The sequence below is a fragment of the Tachypleus tridentatus genome, chromosome 2 (assembly GCF_004210375.1).
Source record: "Tachypleus tridentatus isolate NWPU-2018 chromosome 2, ASM421037v1, whole genome shotgun sequence".
In the NCBI taxonomy this organism is placed as follows: domain Eukaryota; kingdom Metazoa; phylum Arthropoda; class Merostomata; order Xiphosura; family Limulidae; genus Tachypleus; species Tachypleus tridentatus.
The window spans coordinates 47,767,793-47,781,747 of record NC_134826.1 but is presented as its reverse complement, the minus strand read 5'-3'; the positions used below and the strand labels follow the sequence as shown (position 1 = coordinate 47,781,747).

General features: G+C 34.9%; 1 protein-coding gene across 5 annotated transcripts in view; it reads right to left on the bottom strand.

The window, feature by feature from the left end:
- The window catches only part of LOC143243012 (cell adhesion molecule Dscam1-like), a 118,745-nt gene that overhangs the window by 22,595 nt on the left and 82,195 nt on the right, over window positions 1-13,955 (bottom strand). For all 5 annotated transcript variants that reach the window (XR_013023716.1, XM_076486652.1, XM_076486653.1 and 2 more), the window contains exons 12-21: window positions 13,562-13,735; window positions 11,665-11,812; window positions 9,862-10,010; window positions 9,381-9,509; window positions 7,879-8,043; window positions 6,315-6,385; window positions 5,466-5,709; window positions 4,643-4,789; window positions 2,586-2,744; window positions 1,459-1,598 (exon numbers count right to left, since the gene is read on the bottom strand). Coding sequence is in view for 4 of the 5 variants with exons in the window: in XM_076486652.1 (XP_076342767.1) it covers window positions 1,459-1,598; window positions 2,586-2,744; window positions 4,643-4,789; window positions 5,466-5,709; window positions 6,315-6,385; window positions 7,879-8,043; window positions 9,381-9,509; window positions 9,862-10,010; window positions 11,665-11,812; window positions 13,562-13,735 (1,526 nt within the window). In the remaining variant the exon portion in view is untranslated. The remainder of the gene's footprint in view (window positions 1-1,458; window positions 1,599-2,585; window positions 2,745-4,642; window positions 4,790-5,465; window positions 5,710-6,314; window positions 6,386-7,878; window positions 8,044-9,380; window positions 9,510-9,861; window positions 10,011-11,664; window positions 11,813-13,561; window positions 13,736-13,955) is intronic.

Genomic DNA, 13,955 nt, shown 5'->3' with positions numbered 1-13,955 from the left:
TACCAACAGAGCTACCCAATTAATTATTCATGCTATGCTCACCGGGATATTACCAACAGAGCTACCCAATTAATTACCCATACTATGCTCACCCGGATATTAACAACAGAGCTACCCAATTAATTATCCATGCTATGCTCACCCGGATATTACCAACAGAGCTACCCAATTAATTATCCATGCTATGGTCACCCGGATATTAGGAACAGAACTACCCAATTAATTATCCATGCTATGGTCACCCGGATATTAGGAACAGAACTACCCAATTAATTATCCATGCTATGGTCACCCGGATACAAGGAACAGAATTACCCAACTAATTATCCATGTTATGCTCACCCGGTTTTTAACGTCATAAACCGACAGACCTATCGTTCAGACAATGGGGACTTATTTTGTTCGTTTGTTGTTACCACGAGTATAGAAGAAACACTTAGATTTACCGCTTAGCCACTGGGGGACACTGGGGTTACGACAAATTGAAAATTTTGTGGCTAGGGGCCAGTTAGATCTCAAACCGAAATACCCGACATGTTTGCTCTCTCTCCCTACATCCTAAACAGAATCAGTTACAGTTTACAAGTGTGTATGCTATACTAGTATGACGTCATATAAACTTTGTTTTACGTAGCATATTGAAATATTCAAACTATTTCACAACACTCATGAAAGTTTCCTAATTTCTAAAACCTCACAAGTGAGTGACCTAAAAACAAAAACATGTAACTGCAAGGAGGCATATTAGAACATTTTCCATGATGCCTCAAATGAAAAATACTTTCCTTGGCCATCCATCCATTGCTTTAAAAACATTTGAAGTTTTATATTTTACCGTTATTTTAACCCCTTGGAAACTGTTTCGGTTTTAAGCTGCGATGCTTAGAAATCCTCGGGTTAAATTTACCAGCAGGGCTAAAGAAAAAGACACGATAAATTTATGCTAGTTAGACCTAGAAGAATAGATTAATTTGTGATTGGTTGATTAATTTAAAGTGGATTGGGCGCTGTCTTGAGAGATGAAAATTGATGGCCAATTCTGGAAAAGTAAAATAATATATCTATCTATGTATACACACATACACACAAATTAAATGTTTAAAGTAAGGAGAACTGGAAATATAATGGGAGAAATAAAAAGGCCTTTTATAGGAAGGTGGGATCTGAAAATCCTATGCCTTGGCTGGGATCTGAGGATCCATATTCCGAGAAATAGCTGTGAGAGTACCCCGAGAAAACCCACTTTTGACAAACAGGTATAAAGATACTTAGAAGTTTTTGTAAAGTTCCGTCCCGCCTAAGTATTCTAAATGATAGAGATTTTGTTTCATTAACCTCGAAGTTAACACCTAGCATGATTAGTGACTAACATTACGTTTTAATAACATCAATAATATTGGATGAGTTTGGGCAATAAGCTTCAATCGTGATAACTTCTTTTAGCAATGTGTATCCGACCTTATTAGTTCCAGTTGAAGTCCGCTGGTACAAAGTGTATTTTCGTATGATCCCATTTGGATTCAGTGGCGGTCGCCAGCTAATCATTATAGCATCAGGTAACATTGGCATGGCTTTGATGTCCGCTGGAGGGCCAGGAACTGTAGAATTAAACAGATCTTTTATAATTATTATTATCATATATGTGCCATGTGTATTTTTGTACTGGTTCTGAGTGTGGGTATTATTAATAAAACAGAAATAAGAATTTGTTTGTGGTTTGGAAATTTCTAACTTCCATGTAATCATGTTTCTATTCGACTGGGAATATCTCTGAGAGGTTTGTTTGTACATATTTTAAATAGGTCTTTACAAACGATGATCACAACACTGGATCACATACAAAGGTTGTAATGGTTTTCAAACGAGACTCGAAACTGCATGTTTTCACATGCATTTACTTATTTTTGAATGTAGGTTTTACCAAATTAGCTACAACTTCTTACTTGAATAAAATGTTCATTTTTAAATTCATTTTATTGTTAATAAAGGATTGGGTATCTGGTGCTTTCAATCTAAACAGTATATTTACATGATGTATATCAGACCTAAAAGATTCAGACATAGCCACACCTGATTTAGAAATAATGACCAAAAAAGTCACCAGATGGCAACACCAACTCCCGAGGCATTTTTTGTCAAGTTTTCAGACCTTATCCCAAGATTCACTCTTACTTTTATCAAGCGCCCACAAGTGAGATTATGTAGTAAGTTGAGTGGAATTTTCAAGGTTCGAACCTTGGATCTTCCAATACACAGAAATATACGTGAATATTTTATGACAATATCTTAAAACAACCATGATCTAAAAACAACACTCAGAAACTTTTAAAACAATATCTTAACCATATATGCAACCCCAGAGTAAGGCATGGGCTTACTGGACTGAAGCCCAGGCCCTCACACTAATTAGAGGGCCTCAAGCTATGACTATAAATGTTTTGCACGTAGAAGTTCTGTCTCGAATGGGCCTCTATAAGTTCAAAAGCCTAGGGCCAATAAAAGCCTTAATCTGGTCTTACATATATGGATCTATTTAGAACAACATCTTAAACCAATCATGATCTAAAACCACACGTGTCTCATACCATCTTCTAAGGTTGTACAATAAACCGGCTGGCTAGGTTTGCCATCTCCTTTTCTTGTAAAAGCCAGAACAGTTATGGAATAATTGCAAAATTTGGCCAGCTTGTGCAAAATGGCTGATACTTTGTCGCCACCAACAGTTATTTCATTAGTCTGAGGGCCTAAGAGGAGAAACTAAAACAAGTTATTTAAAAAGTATAGAAATTTTCTTTTTATTTTTATTTAAACATAAAAACATTATACGATGGAGATGTGCTAACTATGGGTAATGAGCCCTGAGTTTATTAAGTTATAAGCATATTGCTGAACTATTGGTGGACAACTGCAGAAGAAATGAAATATTTATATCAGACAGAAAATAACAATTTAGAATTTTATATATTGTGAGATTTAATTTAAGAAATCTGATTTGAATTTACTCACATCACACCAATACTTGTGGACACTCAACTCACCATGGACCACTTAACTTTATGGAACAAATACATTTTACTTTGTAGTCTACTTTACTTTTTCTATGTATGCGAACGATATTGGTTGTTTAATAATAAATCGGATAATAAGTGATCGGATAAAATTTCGTAAAACAATCTGTTTAAGTTGTTTGTCTTTAAATATTCCTGTTTCTTCAAGTTATTTGAGAAATTCGACTAACAGTAGATGGAAAGCACTTTCAACTTGAACAGACCAAATGACCTAGTGGGAGATAAAAGCAGAGCCTTCCCGACTCTAAAACTGTTTAGTAGGGGGAAGGGAGGGCAACCAATCAGCCGCACCTGCTGTATGTGCGACCCCTCATAAGCGAATAACAGGATTGACTGTCATTTTTATTACAGCTACAATTGAAAGCACGGAGCGTATTCAGCAGTAACTCGTGATCTCAAACGCTGGACCTTTTGATCCGTAGCCTGGCACGTCAGCTACTAAGTCACTGAAACACGTGGTAGACCCTCATTATGACGATAGCTAAAAATGAAAGAGCATATACTGAGACGCGAAAGGGAAGTTCCTCATTGGCTGCAGATATGATGAATGTTACTTGTGATATACACTTATGGCGGGCTCACAAATTTCGTTGTTTATAAAAAACAACCTGAAAGTTAAAAACAGGAAACCAGTAATTAAAGTTTAATCAAAATCATGACGGAACTTGCACCTTTGTAAAAAAACATACGTGCACATCACAATAATACGTTCTACAATGAGGTCACTTCTTGGTATAACTAATACAATAATAAAGGAATTTTTATTATTAACTCATAAACCTCAAACCCTTTCCTTAGTCTTTTGTTATCTGCTGTATCTACCTGGAGATACTGAATCCCAGATGTCAACATTGTAAGTCCATGGACTTAGCGTTGGAAGATACAAACATAAAGATCGTTGATAGTTAATTTGTTATTATTAATAAAACTCTGTCTCAAAGATTGTTATTTTTCTTCAAGAATTCATCGAGTTCTACTTTTGAGAGATTGGTACATAAATACACAAAAAATATCTTATAATTATCAGCGCTCTGGCTACCAGAAAAATCAATATTCATGTACACGAATAAAACGATTTATTTTGGCTTGGAGTTTGGAGTTTTTAATATCCATTCCCGAAACTGTAAGTTGTATTCTAAAAATATCTCAGGAACTGTAGGTTGTATGCTGCTAATTTCTCAGTACTTGCAATTTGTACGTTATAAACATCTTAGTACGTGAACATTGTATATTAAGATATTCTCAGTAATTATAGGTTTACGGTTACAAACAGAAAATAATCTGAGGTTCGCGGGTTCGAATCTCCCTCATACCAAACATGTTCGTCCTTTCAGCCGTGGGGACGTTATAATGAGAAGGTCAATCTCACTATTCGTTGGTAAAAGAGTAGCCCAAGAGTTGGCGGTGGGTAGTGATCACTAGCTACCTTCTCTCTAGTCTTACACTGCTAAATTAGGGACGACTGGCGCAGATAGCTCTCCTGTAGCTTTGCGCGAAAATAAAAAACAAAAAAAGAAACAGAAAAATCTCAAAATACATTTATTGTTGCAAAAATTCGAAAAATCATTACCTACCGGTAAAGTCACCATTAGAAACAAAATGTATTTTATAACCTCTTAAAACACCGTTAATTGACTCGGGTGGTGGTGCTTGCCACGAGACCTTCATGCTCTGTGACGTCAACGGAATACAAGAGGGTTGTTGAGGTGGTAAACTGGGAACTAAAAATGGAGTTATTTGGTAAACTTGTATAAGTCGTGACACTTGAAACTCTATATAAGTCAGTGTATATACATTTAGGGTTAGCAATAATTCCAATGTAGCTTATAAATCATAACTATTTGTTACAAAGCCTAGACTTGCATAGGAGATTTTGTAAAACAAACTTTTAAATTCATAAAGTTAACAAAATTAATGAATCAATGTTTTACGTGGATATAACAAAATCATCTATCAACGAAAAATACATTTTTTGCATCAACATTTCTAAGAGTTCTGGTAAAAAACAATAACTAAATTTAATTTGTCAATATCTAAAACCTTTATAACCTCAGAACCTTATTGTGTTTGAATTAACATGCTAGTTAACGTTTTTACCTATACTGCCATCTAGCGAGAAAGAAGTGTAATTTAAATTATTTGAAATACAATTTTAAGAATATATAGATTTATAATTTTTGATAGCACAGTCAATCAAAATCGTATTACGTTTTCTTGAAATATTTTAAGTAACAGAGTATATATAAGATAGAGACAATTAAAAGAAGTACAACATTCAAATGACTGCACAATAAATAATTTATTAAAAACAGGGACTAGCTCGAAACACGCTACGTTTTTCGGTGTTCTAACGCCATCATCGTAAATTTGTTTAGAATAAAACATTTTTTTTTTTACCATCCTCTTGGGTTCTACCAATTACGGGATCAGAGCGTGGACCAGCACCTTTCAAGTTGAAAGCCTGAACAACTACAGTGTACGAAGTGTATTTTTCCAAACCTCGAAGCTCACATTCGATTCGGGAAATGCCTGAAGATTCGTTTTTCACAGTTTTATATTGAAAAGAGTTTGTGGTATTGGTTGCTTTGTACCCTACGTAATAGCCCTGGATTATCCCATTCCTCACACGGTAAGGTAATGCCTATAAATAAAACAATATATTGTACACAGTATAGATAAACGCTAAAAACATAACAAAAGCTGTTTCGAAATGGAAATTTAGGTTAAGTTCGTCTTTCGTTAATAAAAAAAAAGTTACATTGAATATAATTCTGCATTGGTAATTTACTTTTAAAATTAAAACACCTGGATTCTTACTTATTGGACCTCAGTTATTGTTTAGTTGTTTTAGTTCAAAGTTAAACAATGAGCTATATGTGCTCTGCCCACTGCAAGTATCTAACCCCGGATTTTAGGGCTGTAAGTCCAAGTCTACAAACTTACCGCTGAACCTGGACCTTAGACAGACTTTGCTTTTCTAACTCAGAACATGAAAATATATGCTTTTCAGTTTCTTCAGAGTTACGTATAAGATTGAAAACTCACAGATCTTATATCTAAGCTCAGCATTAAAATTTGAAATACATCATACACACACACACACACAAAGTTCTGTGCAATTACAAAATCATATAATAATGATCTAAAAACGTTAACGTTAGTAAATGAAGTTCATGATTCTTTACGTTAAAATCAACCAGTCCTCAAGATTTGGACAAGGTGATTTGCAATGCCTGACCAACTCACCTTCCAGGACACAAGCAAAGATTGTGGTTTAATAGCTTCCACTCGAACATCCTTAGGGGGACTTTCTGGTACTAAAACATTTAGAGAAAAAGAAAACTTTACTTCTTGAAAATAGTATAGTTCTAAAGTGTAATCTAGAAATATCGACAGGACTCTTACACTTTTATTAAAACGTTTAATAAATCCAAACAACTTGAATGGATTAGAGAGGATGTAATTGGATCCCTCAATAGTAATGCTTTATGGGCAACGTTATACGTAAAAACGAATAATACGGTTGCCACACAACGTGGCGTGTACAGACCATAAGTTTATTTGTTCTGTTGGATGTTGCGCAAAGCTACTCGAGGGTTATCTATGCTAACTGTCCCTAACGTAGAAGTGACAAGTTAAAGGAAGGCAAACAGTCCACGCCACTCACCGCCAACTCTTGGGTTACTCTTTCTCTAACTAACAATGGGGTTGGACCGTCACATGGCTGACATGTCCTGTGGAGCGAATACTGGTTGACAACACCAGTCCACTTATTCATATACATATCCATTTTCAACAAAGTTCTAAGTGTTCTTTGGACACGCTAATTTATAATAGAAGACAACTCATTTCAAACTAGTCATTTCTATGGAATGCGAACTACTAAACTAATTGCGAAACTAAACTGTCTCTGATTCCTTCTTCACGTGACTATATTTAAGAGTTCTTGACTGCATGATAGCAGTCAGGTTATTCGCTGATTGCTTCCACAAGTGAGCTGAACCCAATAAGCCACTTAAGTCGCCACAAGAACGAGACTTTGGGCTGCCACGTTGTCTTCAATATTTAAGAAATGAATAAGGAAACATATCCCGTGGAGTAATGTATCCAGATGCCTAGGGATTGTTTTGGGAATATAGATCTTGGTTTGATGTAACCTTGAGACTGTTTTGAAGTTCATACCTTGATTGCGGGAAGTGGTGAGGTTAATATTACAGTATTAACCTGTTTTAACAGGTTTGGTTTGGTTAAGTTAAGCGCAAAGCTACACAATAGGCTATCTGTGTTCTGCCCATCATGGTGTCGAAAACCGGTTTCTAGCGTTGTAAGTCCGCAGACATACCGTTTCGCCACTGGGGAGCAGCTGGTTTGGACAAGTCAAGATATGTCATATCATTACATTCTAGATAATACTGCACTAGTTTTGTCGATAGAATTATATGAGAACTAAGTTTCTTTCAGAGTGGTAATACATGATTCATATGACACGTCATGTTTAGCAGCAGTTTTAAACAAATAACACCTACAATTTCCCTTCACTTCCAAAAATGAGGAATATAAAAAAAGATTATCCATTCTGAAGCAGGAAAAATAAATTGAGAAAGATTCTTTAAGTTGGAACTGCTTTGTAAGGAAAATAAATTGGAGTTTATTCCACTGAATGTTTATAAAAAATATTCAAATGAGGCACAAACGGAAAAAAAACTGTTCGTATCTCATATTAGTGTTACGTGGTTCATACTTTTTTAACATTTATACAATTTTATGAAAAATACAATAAAACTCTACATTGTTAGGAACATGTCCTTACTTTCCTCTTCAGTTGAGAACATGAATATGTTTCCTGGTTGACTTGTACCGATGACGTTTCTGGCTAACATGCGAACTTCGTAAGTTTGTGCTGGATGCAAGTTACGGATTCTAAAAGATGTCTCATTTGCTAGAACAGTGCATGTTTCCCATATCGTAGAGACACCTGATAAAGTGTTTAAAAAAAGAAATAAACATCTTGTTTAGAGCTTTGTTTTATATCGATTAAATAACTTCACGTTTACGATATCGGTTTTCATTATTATTTCCCAGGTTCGCGTTTGTTTGTTTTTCAATTTCGCGCAAAGCTACAAGAGGGTTATCTGCGATAGCCGCCCATAGATTAACAGTGAAAGACTAGAAAGAAAGAAGCTATACATCATCACCCACCGCTATCTCTTATAGGCTATTATTTCACCAAGGGCCAGCGGGATTGGCCAATCATTATAACGCCCCCACGCCTAAAAGGGCGGGAATGTTTGGTGGGTAGGGGATTCAACCCACGACCACTAGATTACGAGTCTAAAGTTCTAACCACCGGGTCTTTAGAGTTATGAAACCGAGATGTAACATTTGCTCTGGATTTAGTTTTATTTTTAAGTTGCTTGAGGTCTATTTGCGTTAGCCATCCCTGATTTAGCAGTGATAGACTAGAGGGAAGGCAGCTAGTCATCACCACCCACCGTCAACTTTTGGGCTACTCATTTTACCAACGAATAGTGAGATTGACCGTCACATTATAACGTCCCCACAACTGAAAGGGCGAGCATGTTTGGTGTGACGGGGAAATCGAACCCGCGAGTCTAGAGGGAAGGCAACTAGCCAACAGCACCCACCGCCAACTCTTTAGCTACTCTTTTTACCAAAAATAGTGGAATTTATTGCAACATTATAACGCCTTCACAGTTGAAAGGGTGAATATGTTAGATGACAGAGTTTCTTCCGGAACGGTCATTTAAAAGTTTGAATAATGTTTCAGAATTTTCAGTTTATTAATATGTGTAATTAGCTCGATTTCAACGTGAATTTAACTCTAGAATGAAAATCATTTACTCAGGCAAGTTCTCGTCTGAATAGTACATTATACACACTTGGACTAAACGGTCATGTCAAAAACTACTAGGGTTCCGGTATAGATATCTTTAGCCTTGAGCTACTGGTCAGTGGTAAAGCAACAAACAAACACACTTATATCTGAAAATGTCTGTAGCGACATCGAGTTCCGAACATTAGACTCTGATCCATAGAACGTTAACTTCTAAAGTAAAGGCCACACCCGATCCACTTTCTAAATCCTCACAGGAAACGTTTCTCGTTTTAAAAAACAAATAGAATTTTCTTTTGTAACATTCTTTCTAATTGTTCCACTTGTGTTTCTCTTGACTAACATTTTGATAATGTTTAAAAGTAAATCAGCATCAAATGAAATATACTCTTGATGTACAAACAAGTAAACCAACAAACGAAACGTGTGCAGATGGAATTACGAGTGAGTGACTCTACCTTTAGCTTTCCATTGTATGGTGTAGTTGAGTATTAAACTGTTTCCGCTAAATGGTGGACTCCACGTGATTACCACTTCTCGACTTCCAGTTTCAAGCAGTTCGATTTCTTTGGGAGAATCAGGTGGTTCTGCAAATTGACACATAAACAGACATATATATGGAATTAGACACACATACATATATAGATATATATAGGTCGATGTGGCCTGTCAGTTAAACAGCCACTGTTTAACTTTAGAGGAAAATCCATTACTGTAGGCATAAACTTTCAGCCAGTCTCTAAAATATTTTTAACAGTCACTTTACGATCAGGTACGTAATAGTAAACTGCTTAACACTAAACTTTGGCGTTTAATCCTCGGGTCCATTTTTTATTTTTTCATACGACATCCAAATTAAGAAAAAACAAACTGTATTGTAAATATATAGTCTATCAAAGTCGTAACCCTGATTTACAACGAATTCCAACCATCCTTTACCTTGAATTATTAGCTGAATGTTTGTCTCATCTGATCCATAATTGTTTGATGCAGTACAGGTATACAAGGAGGAGTCGCTCCGAGTCGCCGAAAATATCTGTAGTTGAGATTTCATCCCCCGATTTTCTGCGTGTTGTCTTATTTCGATTCTGCGTGACATTAGTAAACGATAAAATTCAGGTAGACAAAATAACTGGTCAAAGTATCAATCAAGTCCCATAACATCATGTGACAGATAAAAGGAAATAACTTGTAATATGTTGTAGACCAGTGTTTCTTCAACCTATAGGTTGTCAGAATGTGTGAAAAAGTCCCGAACAAACATTGAAAATAAATAGTTTATTTATTCATTTAACAAGTCAGGCTTTTTATTTTATTATTACTTTCCAGTAACGTGATTTATTTGGTCGCGATTGAACATCAGTTTATAAATGTGTCCTATGCTTAAAAGAGTTGAGAACTACTCCGCTAGAGAGAGTATTAACGTAATTTCCTAAAAGTCAGGAAAAAAATGTTTTTTACGTTTTGGTTTGTTTGTCTGTTTGTGAATTTCGCCCAAACTACACGAGGACTATCGGCACCAGCCGACCCTAATTCAGCGACGAATAGTGGGATTGACCGTCACATTATACGGTCCTAACGGTTGAGAGGGTGACCATATTTGATGGGACGGAGATTCGAACCCACGACCCGCAGATTGTCCATCGTTGTTCAGTAGAAACACCAAATTATTACATTAATAACAATAATATACACACAGTTACATACATAAATGTCTTGTATAAAACATTTTTAAGCGCATACTTTAATCACATTAAATTACAAACACATGGACAAGTTCAGGTATTCTGTGACGTTGCTCCACTCAAAAATGATAAAAGTTACTTTATTCAAGGTTTAAACTTGATTCTTGTTCATGATTATACGTTGATGACCTTCCTAGGTCATCTTTAGGTTAACAAAGAGAGAATTTGCAACTGACCGTTGCCGAGCACGTCTTAGGGACGAGAGTATAAACGAATACGGAATTATAGGGGGTGGTTCAGTTGGATGTTAGGTTATTAATTAGTATAGATTGTTTTAATTTTGCGTGTGTTTATATTCTCGTCCCTAAGACGTGCTCGGCAACGGTCAGTTGCAAACTCTCTCTTTGCTGACCTGAAGATGACCTAGGAAGGTCGAAACGTTGTTCTCTGCTTTGTTAGTAAAAGTGTTAATACCCATACCAACCGATCTGAGATACATTTTTATTTCAAGCGGGTTTCGCTTCATCAAGAAACTCATTTTTCATGATATAAAATAACGTTAGGCAATAGATAAAATAAAAGAGTTGGAAATGTCCTATGAAGTAAGGGTAAAGAGTGACCGGAAACAATATTAACAAAACTGTTTATTCGTGTTTCAGAAGCTATCATACAGAATATCTGGACACAGTGTTTACGCATCACCCGAACCTAAGTAATAGTTGCAACATAGACTTATTACAAGTTAAGCCTACTTTCTACTTTATGATGCAGCAAACAGAAACTAGGCTTACAAGATGTTTAAAACAACTTATACTTTTTAATGTGGCAAGCACAGACTAGAATTATTACATTTTAAGCTCAATTTGTACTTTATAATGTAGCAAGCACATATTACGCTTATTGAACGTTAAGCCTACTTTATTCTCTATAACATAACAAACACAGACTAGGCTTATTTTTTTTACACGTTAGGCGTAAAATGTTACTGATGTAATCACATGTTATTAAGAAACATAGCTAGAAGATTTTTTTTGGTAATGTAGCTCATAATTACAACCTTGATTCTTGATCCATGTCCAGCGTGTGTTGATCACGTGACCAAACAACAGACATAGGCAGATCACCTGTCACATGACAGTCTATAATAAAAGTTTCTCCTTTCTGTGCCATTTGAGTTCGAAATTTGGTGCGAAACTGTGGAGCAACTGATAAAAAATTAAAAATTAATTTCTGAACACAATATTAAACAATTCATTTTTATAAACAATCTGATAACAATAGCAAAAGAAGAGTTAAAAATAGTCCCACGTTTACCGACATATGTATTTTTTAAACAATTTTTTCTAAATTGTTTGTGCACTAAATTACTTGTGGGTCCATGAATTTATTGTTTGCAACCAATAAATAATGTATTATTTATTTAATAGCGCACGAGCAACAACAGTAAATAATATTTTAACTCATCCTACCAATGGTTGCTTAGATTTCTTGTGTACATAGTAGATTAATGATTCCACATAATGCTGTTAGTCAGTCCTTAACACCTAGTGTTATAACATGTTTATTTGTTGATAACCACAAAATTACACAATTGGCTATCTGCAGATATAGAAACCCTGGTTTTTAGTGTTATAAGACATCACTAAAAACTACCTAGGTGGCGCTGTAACAGAAATGAACAAAGTTACTCAATAAGGTGTAATATATGGCCCTCTCACCAGTAATGAACGGTGTAACAGATTTATTATTATATATTTAATATCTATGTTTGTTTCACTTTAATAGTTGTATTGAGCCAAATACATAACTTGTCTTTAACCACTTTCATGTGTTATGTAATTTTATGATCATAAGTTTGTGTTGATTGTGTTATATACTGTCATGATTATTGAAGTTGTATAATTCTTTAACAATGTATGATGTTAATGTATTATTCGCAATGTATGTGTATACACATTTAAAAATGTTTAACATATACTTATAAATGCAGGTAACTTACATTGTTAAACGTGCTTTGCAAAAGTTCTGTTTATTCTCTAAATTTGAAGAAGATTTTCGAGTGTAAGAATCAACAATATACGTTTTACGAAAGCACTACGTATCTTCGAATACTATCACCAACTGAACTTTCTAGAACGTCGCCTAAATTTTATAAACCTGTGTGCCAAGAGACAGTTTTGAGAATATTGTTGGTTTGCTACAGTGAGTATACTATCAACCTCGGAAGCTATAACTGTAATAAACGCTTATTAATCGGAAAACTGTTGATATTTTACCGGGAATGTTTATAGATTTCGAACATTAAAAAACTGTTTAACTACAGTGAATTAACTTCATTCGTTAGTATTTCGACTAGGACATTAGATATTTTCGTTGAGAAAAATTCACATGTGAAGAAGCTAACTAGCTTCCCGTTTAGTGTATCTGTGCATCATCAGAAAATTAATTCGCTCATCATGAACCGTCGATAAAATATCTAATTGCAGACCAGATAGAAGACTCAGTATTGTTTACAAGTTTATAAAACGTTTGTGTATAAGTCGTTATTTGCAATAACCGTTACTATAAATTGTATTGTTGTTTTTATATTAAAATATATTTGTGTTAAGACAGAAAATTGTGTGTACCAATCTTGTTGGCAAATGCCATAAATTTAATACACATAAACATTCAATTAACATTAAAATTTCAGGCTCTTTAAAGTCGTAATACAAAACATAATAAATCGGAGATTCATCGAGGCAGATTATAACACTTAACACTTCCTAACAACTGTAGAAACCCGAGGTACAAATAAATCTGAATGGCTAAATATTATTAATGGTTTTCTTGTGTAGTAGCAACAACGTTTAACTTATACACAGACAAACTTTTCATGAATTTTCCTTTTAAAGATTTCAAAATTTGTCAACTGTCGTGAAAAAGTATGAAAAGGAAGTATTCTGTGAACGTACAGCGTACAGTAAGGTTAACCACTGTGCTCAATTCTGGTCCAATTCCATTCGTCGCTTGACACAAGTATAGCCCTGCATCTTGCTTGGTTACGCCCTCTATCGTTAATGACCCGTTTTCGAAGATCTGGTGATGATAACTTGTACTAATATGCTGGTAGCCGTTTACTTTGGATCCTAAGAAAAACCACAGACGCAAGATCAGTCTCCAGAAAATAATTATAATTCAGGGAAAATAAAAAATAACATTTAAAACGCTATATTCTGCAAATCTTACGTTTTTGAAATGTATTCTTATTGATTTAATTAGTTGTTTTCAATACCATATTAACATTTCAGATTGTGAAAAAATCCAAGAACATAAACTGAGATATATATTAGACATATATGAAACATT